Here is a 16,567-nt window from a genome sequence, read left to right on the forward strand (position 1 = left end):
ATATGAGCAGATGTAGGCACTAATTTATTTACAAGGAAGGAAAAAGGAACAGTCCTGGGGAATGGTAAAAACAATAGAGAGCGTTCTTCACAGCAGAAAATCTGGTGCAGGACGACAATAATTACTTCTGTAAAAGTGTTCTGGGTAATTTCACTGCAGTCAGCTCAGTTGGATGCAGTGTTCCCACATGTGACAGACTATCCTATGCTGCCTTCAGTACAGGGTATGGCACTGGGGAGCTGCAGCAGGCATGCAGCACTTTTATGATGTTGTGAGTAAGTTTTGTCCAGACATGCCGTTTGAATCTCTCTTATTTCCACACCCAAGAATGGTAAGATGCTTCTCCTTGTATGGAAGACAGAAAAATCTACTTGCAGAAACTGGAAAGCACTGAAGTAGGAAGAAAAGATAAGTCTGCTATACCCTTCCAGTGGTTGAATGCACTTGACATTTACAAGGTTTAGCAGAAAATGTATTTATTCTAGGTAATGACCTGAAGTAGTCTGTAAGTACATGTATTTCCATTGAACAGGAAACACACCTCCATAGATTAACTAGAAGGTCTTTAAAAACCCCAGAGTTTCTAAGTAAGAATGTCTTCTTTACTGATAGTGAAACAGAACTTCCTTGAACTCTTCATTAACCCTCCCTCTTTCATATCCTACAACCAGAAGCTCTACTTATTCCACTTAGCTATAATAAAATGTGTTCTACACAAAATTCTGTTCAAGTCATCTGTGTTCAAATAACAGTACTTAGCACATCTGAAGAAGAATCACATGCTAATGTAACAATAGCTCATGTGAATAATGCAGTCCACACAAATTTTAGTTTAAATACATAAAGGTAAGCTTTACTGTTTGAAGAGCATTACATATTACTTGCATTAGACAGATCTCTGTTAAGTGAGTGCTATGAGTATTTGTGGTTGTCTTCCAGTGAGACTCTGCATGTTAAAAATTAAATCTTTTAAGAAGTGTTATTACTAATGCTCAACTTTTGTTCAAAAGTATGTCTGTCAGCTTACTGTTTATCCAAACCCAATGAAAAGCTCTACTTTGGTAATGAGTAGGATTCCTACTGTGCAACTAAAAAGAGGTTTGGGGAAAAAAAAAGGCAGCTGGGAAACTGGATTTTTCTGCTCTGCAGAGTATTCATACAGATTAAAAATCGTATGTTTTATCTACATGTAGCAAATTTAATTTTGATATACACATATCTATCCTGCTCTCCAAACAGCTTCATTTTCTTAACCATTACTTATTCCTTTTCTTAAATAATTTGGAAATTTCTGAAGTTTTCACCACAAACTGAAGGTTAAGCAATCTAGATTCTGGTGAGCTAACCACAAAACAAGTCTTCAAAAAATCTAGTTAAGAGAGAACACCTTGTTCCAATCCCAGAGGAGGAAAGTCCAAATGAAATGCCCCTTCTTCGGGGGCAGTGTTACTTAGGTAGAGGACAAGTGCTTACTCCAATCACATGGACTTTTCAACGGTGACACAGACAACTCAGATTTCACCTTTAGAATTTACCAAAAAAAGTCTCACAGATTTCTGAGGTCTGGTTTACATGGCACACCTCAAAATTTCACTTAACAGTACACGTTAATTTTCTAAAGTGACTCAGGTGTTACACCTCATGCAACACAGCATTATAATCCTGAAATAATAAAAGTAATTTAACTAGCAGGAGATACATTTAGGAAATCAGGCAACAGGCATGCTTAACTTAGGATAGCTGAAATCATTTTGGGTCATGAAAGCTACAATCATTTTAATATCTAACATCTAACATGCCCTGTGACATGAAACGCCTCCATACGATAGAAACCAATACAGAGTTCAATCATTTCAGGAAACTCTGCTGTTATGAAATGGTATATTGAAAGGTTAACATCTGCCATTTTATGGAAAGATAAAAACTGGAAAAGAGAGGCAAACTTTCAGGCTTGGGGAGGTCCCATTTTTTCCATCATCACTGCACTTCTTACCACAATTTGATAAGAAGTGGATCTGGCAGATTTTGCTAAAACTTACTTTTGGAGGAAACCATTAAGCCATTTTCATAACAAGAAGGACACGTTCAGGTTAAGGAATGAAATGCTTTCAAATGTTTTCTTCCTCTTCATTGCGACATCAGCAGACACTTAATTTGAGAAACTGACACTATTTAGCCTGTTCTCCACAACAGATCCAGACAGATGAGCTAATATCCATTTCACAGTGAATTTCAGTGCAATCCATGTAACTGTAACACAAGGGTCTGCTCCAGTGTTTCAGTGAAAATACATTTGTTACATGTGCTCCACGTTTGCTTACCCCTCAAACACAGGACCTGAACTTATTTCTAAGAGAAGGTATTTTAGCATCAATTTCCTAATAAGTTTTTAAGCATCATTTTTCCTAATTCATTTTTGAAAGAGGAAAAATAAATTGCAAGAGGAAAGAAAGCAATATTCTCACACAACACCTCACCCCCCCATGCCCCCATAATTTGTACTAGAGCATCCTATAAGTCATGACATGTTTTTCATGTCCTTTCCACTTGGTATATCTCCAGCATATAAGGCATCAATTTCTTGTCACCAGCAGGACAGTTTCTGATAAACTAGTTTCACAGTGAAGTAAAAAAATTAAATGTCTCTCCTAAAAAGTTTCCAGATGACTGACATACATTAAACTCAGAAATAAAAATTGATATAAAAATACTTTCTAGACAACTTGGAAAAAAAAAAATCTATGTGTACAGAAACACGTGGAGTTCACAGTTTACTATGTATATACAATTTTACAGGTTGTGTACAAAATCAATGCAAAACTAATAGACCTTCATCACTATCATCCACTAATACAGAAAAATGAAAGAGTCATAAAAATATGTAATGGGCTTTGTTACAAGCATAAACTCCCATCACATTTTTCTTATTAGGAATCAAGACTAAAGAAATTAGTTCTGTGAGAAAATAATTGAATGTATAAAAGAATTTTATTTCTAACATGCAAAGCAAATAAGAACTTGTGTATTTTAATGTAGCAAAAAGTTCCCAGTTCTTGAATATTTTACATTAGATTCTCTCTCACCTTTTCATCTGCTAAGTTAGTTTTGCAAAAAATTTGAGAAAAAATATCCCTGTCCAGAATGCCTAGCAGCATGGTCATAAACACTTTCCACTTTTGAGTACCTCTGATATTTGACAGCTCTACGAGCACTTGAACATCATTTATCACGTTTATTTTTAATAGCTCTCCCTGGGCACAGCTGCCTTGGATGCCAATCTTCTTTTCTTTTGCCTCCTGTAAATATTTGAAATAGCTATTCATTAACAGTTGCAGATTTATTTGGCACTGTTGTACTGCTTGTGAACTGGAAATAGCTTTTATTTTTCTCTCCCTATCTTCTGGTTGATCTGAAAAAAGCCTGCTGTTTAGGTTCAATCTGTCAGGATTGAAATTATGCTCCAGCTGAGAGCTAATCAAGGGTATATGACCTGGTTTACAAATAAACTAGGAATAAGAACATTATTTTTTTCGTTTTTGCTTTGGGACATTGGGCCCATATATGAAAACAAACCATGAACAGGTCACAAATGCAGCTACCCTAAATTAAAGCAGAAACAACTGGTCCTCACAGGTATCTTCCTAAAGATCCAGGAGTATTCTGAACCCTGACTGACAGCTCTTACACCTCACTCACATGCAATATTTGAATTTCAGATTTCAGTACTTTTGAACAATGTATACAGCATTGAAAAGGCATATATTTAAGCAATCAAGACACCCTGGTGTGCACATCAGGAGTCCCACATAGCTGTACAAATCACAGATTTTATTTTCATGGGGCGATATTGCAGAAAAAAAAATTGTGTCATTCATCGTGATTGCTCCTAATCTATTTCCACATACAACCAAACTGAATAAAAGCCACCTCTCTAACATCTGAACTTAACAAGTTGCACAAAACTCTTCAAAACTGCATTTTAAGACCTGTTTGCTTTGATTTTAGACTAGAGAGGCCACAGAGCTTCCTAAGATTTATCAGTGCAAATTGCAACAAAGTTATCATTTCCGTAGATCTTAATAATAAAATCAAATTCTTGAACATCAGACACTTGTTCATGAATAGGGTTTAAAAACAAGAAAAACCGCAGCCATGTCTTGCCTAATGAAAAGAGCCAAACTTACACTTGTTTACACTTGAGATATGCTGTGAGTTGAGTTGCTTGATGGTGAAGTCTCTTGCTTCTGTAAACTGCACCTTTTTCATTTAATCACATAACACTTTTAAAGGTCTTCAGAAGAAAGTTATCTCAGACTAAAACAGCTCTTAGTTTGCTATTATATTAATCTTAAAATTTTCAATCTTATATTAGCATTAGATATGGAGATGACATGGCCTTGAGTCACAATGGTACTGCACAACACACCGACAAGACCATCAATACCGCAAAACCCAACCTAAACTCGTAAGGTAAGCCCTCATCACAAAAGGTGATAGAGAGCAATACTAAAATTATAAGGCACACTTTACCCAAAGTAAACTGGGGAAAATTAGTTACTTGCTGAAATACAGCTTAAAAGCTGTAAAGTAAAACCACTACTTCTCCCACAGGATGCTTAGTGTAGAGTATAAACACAGGCAGCATTAAGTTATTTGCTGAATACTTAGCAAATTGCAACACCCTCTGTAAGATTTGTTATTATTTAAAGAAAAGGGATTCTTCTTCCAAAAAGGCAAACTTCCACTATGTCCTATGCTAAGACCACCAGCTTTCACTACATTATGAGCTTAAGAATCCCATTGCAATTTGTTCTGAACGTAGCCTTTGCTAGTTTCACTTAAGGTGTTGAAACCTTGTATGTGTTGAGATACCTAGCATTGCTGTTCATGTTAAGAAGTAGGTGGCTGATCACTCATCAGTAGTAGAAGGGGCAGTGGGGCACATATGACAGGATTCATTTAGCCCATAAACCGAAATGCAGCAAGATAGTGTGCAAACTTCATTCTGAGAGGTTCTAGTTCTGTTAAAATTCCTATGCTCTGAGAAAGGAGTGTTCTCCTTCACATCCCCATGGCAAAGAAAGAAAAAAATTAGCAGAAGATATCCTCTTGACTAATCTTGTGAGTGAGATCTTTCATTGGCACAGAATGGTTAATACTTGTTCCTACAGAAGGCCAAACCATCCAGGAGCAGACTACTTATGAAATGATAAAAGAAATCATTGCTGCATTATGATAAATTACCTTTGGACACATTAAAGATGACCTATACTGTACTTGGTAGATGTCTGGTGAAACACAGTGCATCAGATTTGTTAAATAAACAATTTGGATTCTGGTCACCACATCTGTTTCACAGTAGAAATTGCTCATGATATTTTCACAGGAGCTATGGAAAGAACCAAATAGCTGTACTATAGCATGCAGGGTTGAGCATGATAGTACTCTCATAATGTTTTGAAAATATTTCTAGTCCAGGTTTTAAAAAATCAGCAGTAAATACATAAGCAAAATATGTATTATCAAAGAAACATAACAAGTTCCCATAGTTGAACCAATATTTACAAGTGAAAAAAATACTGAAAAAAAATCCAGTACACCCATGGTTAAGAAGTTGCATAAAATAAAACTTTTATTTTTAAACCAAATTAAAGATATGAATTTTCCTTTTCCTGAAAATAAGATCAATTAAAAAGATAGACCATGCTTTAATTTACCTGTTTTTAAACTCAAGATTAAATACACACAAACCCAACTTTATCTGCCTGGTAGAGTCTGGAACTACTGGCTGTGGCATTACTGAACCTCATGTTTTACACTCCATTTCAAATAATGCAAACTTAACAAAAAATAATTTATAAATACAATTAACAATGCTATCCAGCTTTCATCTGCTGTTGTTCCACTGAATAAGCATGGAAAGAGCATAACATACACTACTCTTGTTTAAAATAAACAAATTAAAAAAAATATAAAGGAAACATCAGATTCATGAGCTCTGCTCAAGAAGTCACAATTCAGCCAAACATGCTATCAGTAAGCATGAAGACAAGAGTATGTTGCAACTCTCGCTTTTTCCCTTCACCAGTTAAGGCATATCCTGCCTTTGGAGGAGCAGAGAAGACACCCCAGTATGTCGAGTATTACATGAAGGTTTGTAGGGCCATTTCTTATCCCACAAGCCACATAAACTGGCATAGGAAAAAGCAGCTCAGTGATGAGAGAAGAGCTTGGGCAGATCACTACACCTAGTTTTCCTGACATCCCTTCAATGCCTTTCTCCAAAGGTCTAGTTCCATCGGGACATCGCAGAATTGTACTTCTATAATGTCAGCATCTGGGAAGATTCAACTTTTCTCAGTTACTAATGTCACCCCTTCAGATTTCTAAAAATGCATTCAGTTTTACCCCAGATCAGTCCCCCAGCCTGCTTCATACAAGGAACACTCTCTGAGCAAGAAAGCAGGTGGCCTGAGCAAAGGATGAAAAACAAAAAAAAGGGGGAAGGGGGAAGGGAAGTGGGGAATAGAGATGGCCAAGAAATGCTCCTTTTACTTGTAATGGTTGCTTAAAGTACAGCTGTAACTATAGCCTAAGGTTGAAGATGAAGTAGTATTTTTAATTGTATACATCTCTGCTTCGGCTCCTTTCTATTAAACTTATATTTCAAACAAAAATAAAAGGTGTTTTTTTTCATAATGATACAAAATTAAACAGACTGGCTGTCATTCAAGGATTTAAACAGCACAAATGCAAATATTTGAGTAGGAAAATAAAAAGGAACAAGAAGACCAAATTATATAGAGCAAATGTGACCAAAAATTGGAGTTTTCTTTCTGTTGAAGAAAAAAAAATACAACCTTTGTGAAACAGACTTTTTTGGTTCTTTAAACTGCCAAAGCTAAGGGATTAGTGGAGTCTTATTGTCTGTAGAATTCTTAGTCAGGCATGCAAAATAACCATTCACACACATTTTGTAATCTTATTTCCAACACTGTAAGCTACAACAACCCATGCACAGTCAAAAAGACTTAATAAAAACGGAACATTACTAGACTAGGTTTGATGGAGACAAAAAGGTAATCTGGTCATGCTATGAGACATTTTGGCAACAGCATCAATACATCTGGCAAGTTATCTTCTGGACAATGCTTATGTATCTCTGAAAACACTAAAAGAGAGGACAACATCCTAAACCAACAATTGTCTGAATTTTAAAAAAATATGCATTTTATTTCATATTACAGCATTAACAGGATTTATATTTTGGAACAAACAACCATGATATGAACAACATTTTGAAATATTCAAGGAATCTATTAAAAGCTATTCAAAAATAATAATCCCCATGGAGGGGAAAATATTACTTTAAGAAACACAAGCCAGCACATAGAGACTTTGACTCGCGATGAAAATCTTCATGTAAACATGATTTTTGCAAATGCTAGGGGTATATCTCCTCATTAAATGAATGACCATTCCTTGTTACTGCATTATCTTCCTTCCAATCTTTCCTAAATAACAAACTTTCCTCTGCCATCACACACAAGAATCTGGACAATGCCACGGTAGTAAATACACTGACCAAGCACTTATTATCCTGAATGCAATATTGTATTATTCTACTGCATTTCTCTTCAACTGCTTACATCACAACATTACAAGCTCTTTGGGGCCACAGGTTTGTTTTGTTTTGTTTTTTTAAAGGTACACAATACTTATACAGAAAAAATTATACAAATGGTAAAGAGTGACAAAGTGGTTTTCCTTGCAAAGCAATGGCCCAGTTACAGTTTTGCATGTTACAATGCATACTTGCAAAAGCTAGTGTGATTCATTTGTGTCCTAATTGAGGCGTGGGCATGACTTCTTGGCAAATTAACTCTTATGTAATGATTGTTCTATGAGGCTGTAACATGCACAATTAAACAGACTGAAGGGATTAAAACCTCTATCAACAGCAGAAGAAGGCATTAACACATGAAGCAAAAGAGATAGAGGTTTCCCTTCCTAGTTTCTGATGCCTAGGATCACAGGAGATCCACAGAAAGGAAAAAAAAAGGCATGAAATCATCTAATATAGATATAATACAGAGTATGCCTACAAAATCTAACTGGTAAAAATCAAGTGAGTTTCCACAAAACCCACTAGAACCAGGCATAAAATTTAATTTTTTTTTAAAAAGGTGACCTGAGGCAAAGTATCTACCACACAAAGGCATGAAGGCCTCCAAAACTTTTCAATAATAAAAGTTTTTCTGGTTTCTAAACCTGTCATGAATAACATGTTTTCCTAACGTAATTCTTTCAAATAATTAGATAATCTTAACCAGAAGTATCAATTAAAGCTTGACAGCGTTATAAGGAATTGAAAGCAAGATTATATTACTGAAAGTTCTTGGCAACTATAAAATTAGAAGATGCCATGGTCTACACACTTAATGAAAATATTAACAAGATTTTAAGCTAAATCTGAGCCTGCTGCTGATTCTTAGCGTTTCTGTGAAAAACAGTGGCATGTTGTGAATCCCAGAATCCTTTGTGGCCAGAGGGCACAGAGATGATCAGTATGTTTAATATTTTGATGACAACATCAAACATACTGCAAGTGCACTGCAGAGTGATCAGCCTTTGGCAAAAGATCTTGAAAACACCAAATTTGTTCTGCATGAGTCTATCACTTAGCATGTGCAATAGGTTTGAAGCATTCTGACAGCAGTGGATTGACTGCGCACACAACCCACTACAAATGCACAAGAATGGCTACACAGCTTTTGGCTCAAAGTCAGCTCACATCTGGCCATCTCAGAAGGAGACATCAACTCTAACTGCAAAAGACCAAGTAAAACCATGCAAAACAAAGTAAAAACATGCAGAGAAAATTATTTTTTTTAAACACAACTATTTTTAATAAAGGATTAGCATAAAACCCACATAGGTACATTTTAACACTTATTTAAATGTCATAATAAAATGAATGGAGGCAATTTTTAAAAACATGTTAATAATGGTGTTGTCCAAATGCTTCTTCAACACTGACCAGCTCGGGGCATTGACCACCACTGTAGGAAACCTGTTCCAGGGCATGAGCATCCTCTCAGTTAAGAAGTATTTCCTCATGTCAAGTCCAAACCTCCCCTGAGGGATGCAGCTTTGAGCCACTCCCATGCTTCCTGAGACTATATGCCAGAAAAAAGAGATCAGCACCTCCCCCTCTCAGAATGCTGGAGAGAGAAATGAGGAAAAAAGCTAGACACCAATAACTTCATGTAATTGCCACATTTCTGAAGTACAATTTAAAATAATGCAAAGGAACTTTTTATGCAACAAGACATGCAGAAGACAACAGAAATACCAGCAACATCTTTGTCAGTTTGACTGTATAAAAAAAGTGTGCAAAAAAGATGGTAGGGAATTTTGTTCAGTGCCAAGAGGAAAGCTCACTTAACTTCTAATTTTCTTACACAAAAGAAGCTTGAAAATATCCATGATATTGTAATCTACCACTATGAAAAGACATATTTTTATCCTTTAAAAATATCTCTTTGCTGTATGATGTTGGTTATGTGTGTTGAAACATCTGCTACACAGCAGTTCTTACATACCTGAAGACACTGCTTCTAATCACTACTGATGGATTGTAATTATATCTTTTTCTTTAAGGATCATTAGAAAAAACTGCATGCAGCCAATGAAAACCGATTCATTATGCTATCCCATAAGAAATGACAGGTTAGTACCAAAATATTTATCTTGGCCTAAGTATTCCATGAATTAGAAAGGTTAGAAGGAAAAAAACTTAATACATTCATAAGACACAAAAGACAATACAGAAAGAATTTTAATAAACTTAATAACAACAACAAAAAACCCTAGCTCTCTAGCTATAGCCAAAAAGCACAGAAAAACAAAGAGAGGTTGTTTATCAAAGTGTCTCAAATACAGCAGCCCAAGCTCCCTGGAATGCAATTTCAAATTATACTTCAGGAGCAATATTAGAATAAAGTCTACTTTCCCTACAAGTCAGTAAAAAGGCTGACAGAAGAGGTTTGTCTTAGAAAAACACTGTCACCATTTTCCTCCTTCCTCCCAAGGAAGTTAAAAAACTCAGTTCCCAGACATCAGTGGGTAACAGCAGTGCACTTTTCTTTGTGTTGAATTTGTTATCCAACATGTTGCTCAACAAAGTCTCTTCATCCCATGGCTAGCATGGAAGAACAGTCAGATTTCTTTCATGACAGTTGAAAGGAATTGGGAAATAAAATTTAGGACAAAGATGCATGGAAAAAATGTTTGACTTCTGATAATGCTGAGGGACCACAGAAGTGTCAGTGTAGGTGTAATAGGAGTACATATACTTAGTTAACCGAACACTGACACTTAGAGAGCAAAAACATTAGTGAGCAAGGAACTAAGATCAACTGAGTAAGTTTTCCTTGTGGGGTAAGCTTAGGATCATTGGCAAAGGCCTTGTTTAAACAACCAAGACAGCTTATTCACTCCTGGGTCTGTGTCCAGGCTCCCGATGTTTCTATCACGTCAAGGTGAGACCTGTGTATACAACTGCTCTCCCTACAGTGTAAGTTTCAACTCTAGAAGGACCGTGAGTACACAGCCCAGGTCTCCATCTGGATAACTGGGCACCCATTCCCTGTCAGCATGTTCAGAGACCAAACCCACCACTGAAAGCGTAGCCTAAGCATCCTAATTTGGTACCGCTTCTGCTAATTAACAGGAAACTAAAAACACTGCTGATACTTAATATTTGTCCTTTATTGACTGCCAGCTGCTCTGAAATCATAGAGAGAACTTACTGGTAGATGTGCAGGTGCAAAACAGCTACTAGTAACAAAGCAGAATGTCTTGACAGTACCTCTTAAGAACTACTAAAATCAAAGATCCTCAGCAAAGCTCAGAGTGATCTGAAAAGCTCTGAAAACCAGTCACATTATATAAAATCAATCCTTATCATTATGAATAAACATCTGCTTCCAGTAAACTTGTAGAGAGAAAAATATTTAACGTGAATCTCCTTTAAACTCTCAATACTCCAAGACCTACCAGATTAGGGATAATTGCTAAAGATAACTAATGAAACCAAAACTTCTAATTTTATTACTACTCCTCTGTTTTGTAATGTCACATGTTGTCAAGATTTCCTAACCAGAATACTGGAATAAAAATATATTGCCATTACAATTATCCATCCAGAACCAATTGTTCCACATAGTTTGAGAAACAGTGTTTCCCTACAAGATGTGACTTTCATTTGAGCACCCTGGTTGCTTCCATAAAATAAGCTAATATAGTAGTAATTACAGAGTGTATATTTTAATAGCAGTATATTCCCTGCCACCTGCAACAGGCAGGCAATGCTAAAGAAGTGTAGTTTTGTGCTGGTAAATGCAGAAGATTTTCATTCTAAACTAGAAAGAAACAACAGCTAACTCCATAAAAATAGTTATATTTTAATTTAGTTTGCTCAATGGGCAAAAAATTGCTTGCAATATACAGTATTATCTTCGTCCAGAAAGTCTCTCACAATATGTAGGTTTTACAAATCACCAGGTAGCATTTTCTGTCAGGTATCCTTTCATGATCATGGAAATCCCACTTAAGAAAAAAAACCATCAACTTAAAATCCTGCAATTTATCCAAAGCCATCCCAGCACACCACTCCACACAACATTCAAAGCTCAGGCTTGTTTAACTTTTGTGTCTCCTTGGCACACTGTTCACCAATGGCAGCTATGCCAGCCTTCCACTTCATATACTAAGCAAAACCACTTTGTTATATATAAAGTAGTTTTGGGAAGGAAAGAAAGAGCCCTCTCATAACTGTAAATGCAATCCCTAAAATAAAGCATTGAACATGACACAGCACATTTTGAAAAAAAAACATACTGATGAATTGATGAGCCAAAGAAAGTGCTGTACAATCAGCTATAGAAAAACTCTTTGCATAAATAACCTTACAGTAGACATTTGTTCTCTACTCAAAGACCACTTCACTGTATTTCACAATACTTTTTCTTTTACTAGCTGTGTTACACAAGTCTGCTATATATTGTGATTTGACAAGTCTGACCATGTAAAAAACTAAACCACTTACTAAAAGTTGAACTTTACAGAAAAAACATTAAAGTTAAATAAGAAAAAAACTCAATAGACTACTTTCAATTTGAGATAGATTACTTTGTCAATGAAATTTTGTGAATTATTGAAGTTGATGTCAGTTGTAACTTCAAAACTACTCTGGAGGTCAGACAGGAAACAGGACCCATACAAAGTATGCAAAAACCCCTCCATTTCAGTATACACTTTAACACTTAGTCCAATGTATTAAGAAAGTATGCAGCATGTACTAGAACCCTACAACACACTCAGTAGTTGTGCACATTACACTGAATTTAAGATATTACAATAATATACAAAAAGAAAAACAACTTGTTTCAGAGGTTAGAAATCTACAAGATATAGGCTGATACTTGTTCAGTCATGGCGATTTCAGCCATCTCTTTTTAATCAGCTGGTTTAAATCAAGTTTATGTTTATACAAATAATCTGAACACTCATGTAAATTATTACAGCTTCACCATCTGCTGTCATCTAGTTACCATTCTCAGCTGAGTATTGATCTTTTATTTTAAAAATTGACCAAAAAGATTAAGGTTCGGACCCTAAAGTATACTGAAATAAATGCCTACTTATCTACATTTTGTATGCAAAACTCTCAAAAACCACCAGCTAAATAAAGTCACAGAGCTAAATTTTGACTGAAAAGCCTAAGAATTTCAAAAATCTTCTGAAGTCATCTTGGAGAAAAACATCAGAGAGTGATGCTGTCAGGCACCACCTTGCAGCTGCTGTCACAGAGATGTCATACTATTATCTACCATATTATTATGGAAGTCCAAGAGTGGTCCACTAATTACTTGAAATGGCTTGCAGACAAGTAATGCAGCACATCCTACAGCTCGGAAATACTTGCATAGAGTTATCCTATCCAGATGCTGCAATACAGAAGTGACTGAAATAAAATTGGGAGTATCTGACCACAACACTAAAGCTAGTTCTGGCAACATACTGATGATAGAAATGATGCTTCTAGATATTAACTGCAATCTTAACGAAGCGTGATCACCTGAATAAAGCATTTTAGAGAATTTCCTTGGGTTGAGATTTATGGGTCTGTAATAAAATGTCCTGAAATATAGGTCTTCTAATCCATTTTCAGTGTGTTCCACAATGGAAACATCCCATCTTTCGGGCCTACCAAGTTGTGTACTGCAGGAATATATACATACTAAACACTGCAAACAACATCAGTGTCTCTTTTCTTATATGACTCAATCGTGCAGTTACACAAAATAATCACATACTGTTTTGCTGCTGTTCTTCTAAGATACTTCAGTTCTCCCAACAACAATTCCAAAGTGGAATAACTTTTCATCACACATCTGTAACTCTCTGCATTTTTCACTAGAGCTTCAGCAACACATCTTCTGAGAAAACAGAAGTGATTGTTGAAGAGACTGTGGCTCAGTAACTCAGCAAGAGATTGAATAATGACTTTGAATTGCTTAAGTCTTTCACTTGATTGATGAAGTTTCTGCAGCCCAGCTGCAGCAAGCTGGCAGCAGTAAATTCTCCATACACTGCAAACTAAGTATCTGATTATTTCATCCCTGTTTCTAAGTATGTGAAAGCTGGAGCCAAAGCCTGTCATTTTACAACTCAGTACTTGTTTCTTTCCTTATGTCCTCTAACAGAGGTACTACTGTAAGGCCAAATAAGAATAGAACTCCCTGGAGATGCCTGCTGTGAGACATGTCATAGCATTTCTTCAAGAAATTTCAAAACAATAGCTTAAGGGTAACTTTTTCCATTAGAAATCAAGTTATTTTGAAACAGCCAATATTTATAATAAAGGCTACAGTGCAGCAGATGAATAGAATTACTGATTTTTCAATCCAAATGTACAATACTTGAAGTTAAAAGTACTTTCCAAAATTCCACATTCATTGTCGGCAAAGACAAATAAAACTCCAGTATTCTTTCCTGTTATATTGAGTAAATACATCTTTATGTTAATATAATGTGGACTTCATGGCATATAAACACAATTATAAGAGGACAGACAAGTCTGATTTTTTTTTCCCACACATATCATAAATCTAAATAAAATTTAAATAATTAACTTAAGAAAGATCATAATCCTGATTATATTGCCCAGATCTTCTCTTATCTTTCCGATATTTCCTTGCTGAACAGTCCAAAGTTTCTTCAGAACTTTTCAACAGCTATGTAGTGTTAATCTAAATAACACTATTCTTATGCTACTTATAAATGGCAGCTTCTCTCCTGCTCAGTGACTACTTATCAAAATCAATTTCAAAATCACCCATCCCGTACTTCTAGCTTTCTGAAACATGTTTCCTGAACTTCTTCTCCACCAAAATAATATTTATGTATTTATGCATCTTGTATTTCAGTTACTGACCATTTCATAATATGCCTGCAGGTTTTAGAAAATCGTGCTACTAAACAAGAAATCTGACAGGATAGACAGAAATCCTGTCATAACAGACAATCCAATTCACAGCAATGACAGTATTAATTCTACAAACCTAAGAGAGGAGCTTGGCTTTTAACAAAAGCAAAAGAAAAAGGCATTTGCAATCTTAAAGGAGAACTTTCTGTGTGGATAATGTAGAAATTAGAATTTATGAACATGGGCTTTGATTACAAAAAGATCTGTTCCCTGCATACTACTGATAGAAACAGCCAGAAGTTCATCACTGGCATTAATAAGGTTCATTATGGATCTCTAAATAAGGATGGATTTAAAAACACTTTTAATTATTGGAGACCTACTTCTTACTAGAACAGTTGCAACACTCAGAGCCATAAGCAAAACCCAATGGATGTAGTCTGTACATGCACAGAGGACGTGACATCAAATGTTGCATTTATTGCTCTGCTTTCGATTCAAAGTATTTGATACAGAAAAGGAAGGAGCTGCTACAGCAGAATTACCTCTGTATTTTCAAATGTACATTTAATTTTCCAGAATGCCTCTTACCGGCATCATTCGGAATTCTGTATTTTTGAACCATAGGCAAAATTTAAAGAACAAATATTATGAAACAATAAAGTTATCATAACTACCAGACTTACATGAGTTTTAGGCAGGTACTGGCACAGAGAGTGTACTGCAGGAAAAACTTTTGATGTTTGATTGAATCCATGTGACATTATAAATATCCTAGTAAACTTAAAAGCTCTTAAGCTTTGTATAACTCTCAGAAACATCCCAGAACCTCTCTTGGAAATCCATTACCAGAAAAAGCAACGTATCCCTAAACAGGGTTTTAAGAATCCTAGGGAGGCTCATGAAATTTACTTTATAGTTGAGTGAAAATAGGTTACTGACTTACTTTTTAAGAAACCAGAGATAGAGTAAAATGACCAAATTTTACAGTTCCTCTATTACAAAAAAAACCCCAAAAGTTCCTTGCATGGAACTTCATTTGAGCAATCCTAAAACCAAAATGAAATATTCCTTATGGTAGGACTAAATTTTGTAAACAGAGGTGCACGTCACAATGAAAGCATGGCTTTCTACCACAAAGGCACTGCCAGACACAGCTATGACTATTAAGAACATCAGTACTGTAACAGAGTCATAATGTATCACATTCATTACCTGTGAAAATAAGATGTTTCAATGTCTGACTTTTATTGTAGGGATAAAACTCCTTACCTTGAAAAGACTGTTTGGCTCTGTCCACTAGTTCTTCAATTGGATAACTTGCTAGATCTCCTCTGGCATGCTTAGTTTTACAGTAGGTACATGCATTGAGACACCTGTTTAGAAAATTAAAATACTCAGTGTTTCTAACCAAGAAAACTTTTATATGCACAGCTGTATTTTAAAGTACATGTGGAAAAATGAGCTCCTGTATCTCTGACCAGAAAATAGAAGTATTCCATTTTAAAATCAATGAAATAGTTTGAAAAGCGTTTTGCCTTCCTAACTTCTTTCACATCTATATAGAAGGTGAAAAAATGATCAGTGGAAACCACATACAAAACCCAAGTGTGGGAATTCACATATTTTTAGAAAGTTATAGATTAATAATTGTCCATTACTAAAGAGGAATCTTCAGGCTTCCAATCCCACTATAAAAGATCCAACCCGAACAAGAAAATAAAGGAAAAAAGTCCTGAAAGGCTTCAAGTAGATTTTAAAAACAGCGTGTATTTTTGAAAACACATTTCAGTTAATTTTTCCTTCTCTCCTTTGGCTTGTATAAACAAAACAAATAATGTAATGAGGACAGAATCACCAAGCAGAAAGACAGCTTGGCACAAGAGATTGGGGAACTAATGAAAAGTCCCATAAAATAATGAAAGAATAATGTGAATGCTTTTAATTTACCTGACAATATAGTAATGGCAGACTAATTCAAAGTACAAGGAGGGAAAATCAAAGCAAACAAAAACTACCACTCATTGTAAGCTTTTGGTTCCTGGTAGTGCCATGAATGCAACAAGCAGAACA

The 16,567-nt window shown here is 35.6% G+C and overlaps 1 protein-coding gene across 1 annotated transcript in view; it reads right to left on the reverse strand.

Moving 5' to 3' along the window:
• Positions 1 to 16,567, reverse strand: part of CDKAL1 (CDK5 regulatory subunit associated protein 1 like 1) — a 412,746-nt gene that overhangs the window by 211,483 nt on the left and 184,696 nt on the right. Inside the window, exon 9 of the mRNA XM_027676037.1 lies at positions 15,767 to 15,870. Within this exon, the coding sequence (XP_027531838.1) occupies positions 15,767 to 15,870 (104 nt within the window). The remainder of the gene's footprint in view (positions 1 to 15,766; positions 15,871 to 16,567) is intronic.

This window comes from Neopelma chrysocephalum, unplaced genomic scaffold, assembly GCF_003984885.1.
Source record: "Neopelma chrysocephalum unplaced genomic scaffold, ASM398488v2 Primary Assembly neopelma1_26, whole genome shotgun sequence".
NCBI classification, from domain to species: domain Eukaryota; kingdom Metazoa; phylum Chordata; class Aves; order Passeriformes; family Pipridae; genus Neopelma; species Neopelma chrysocephalum.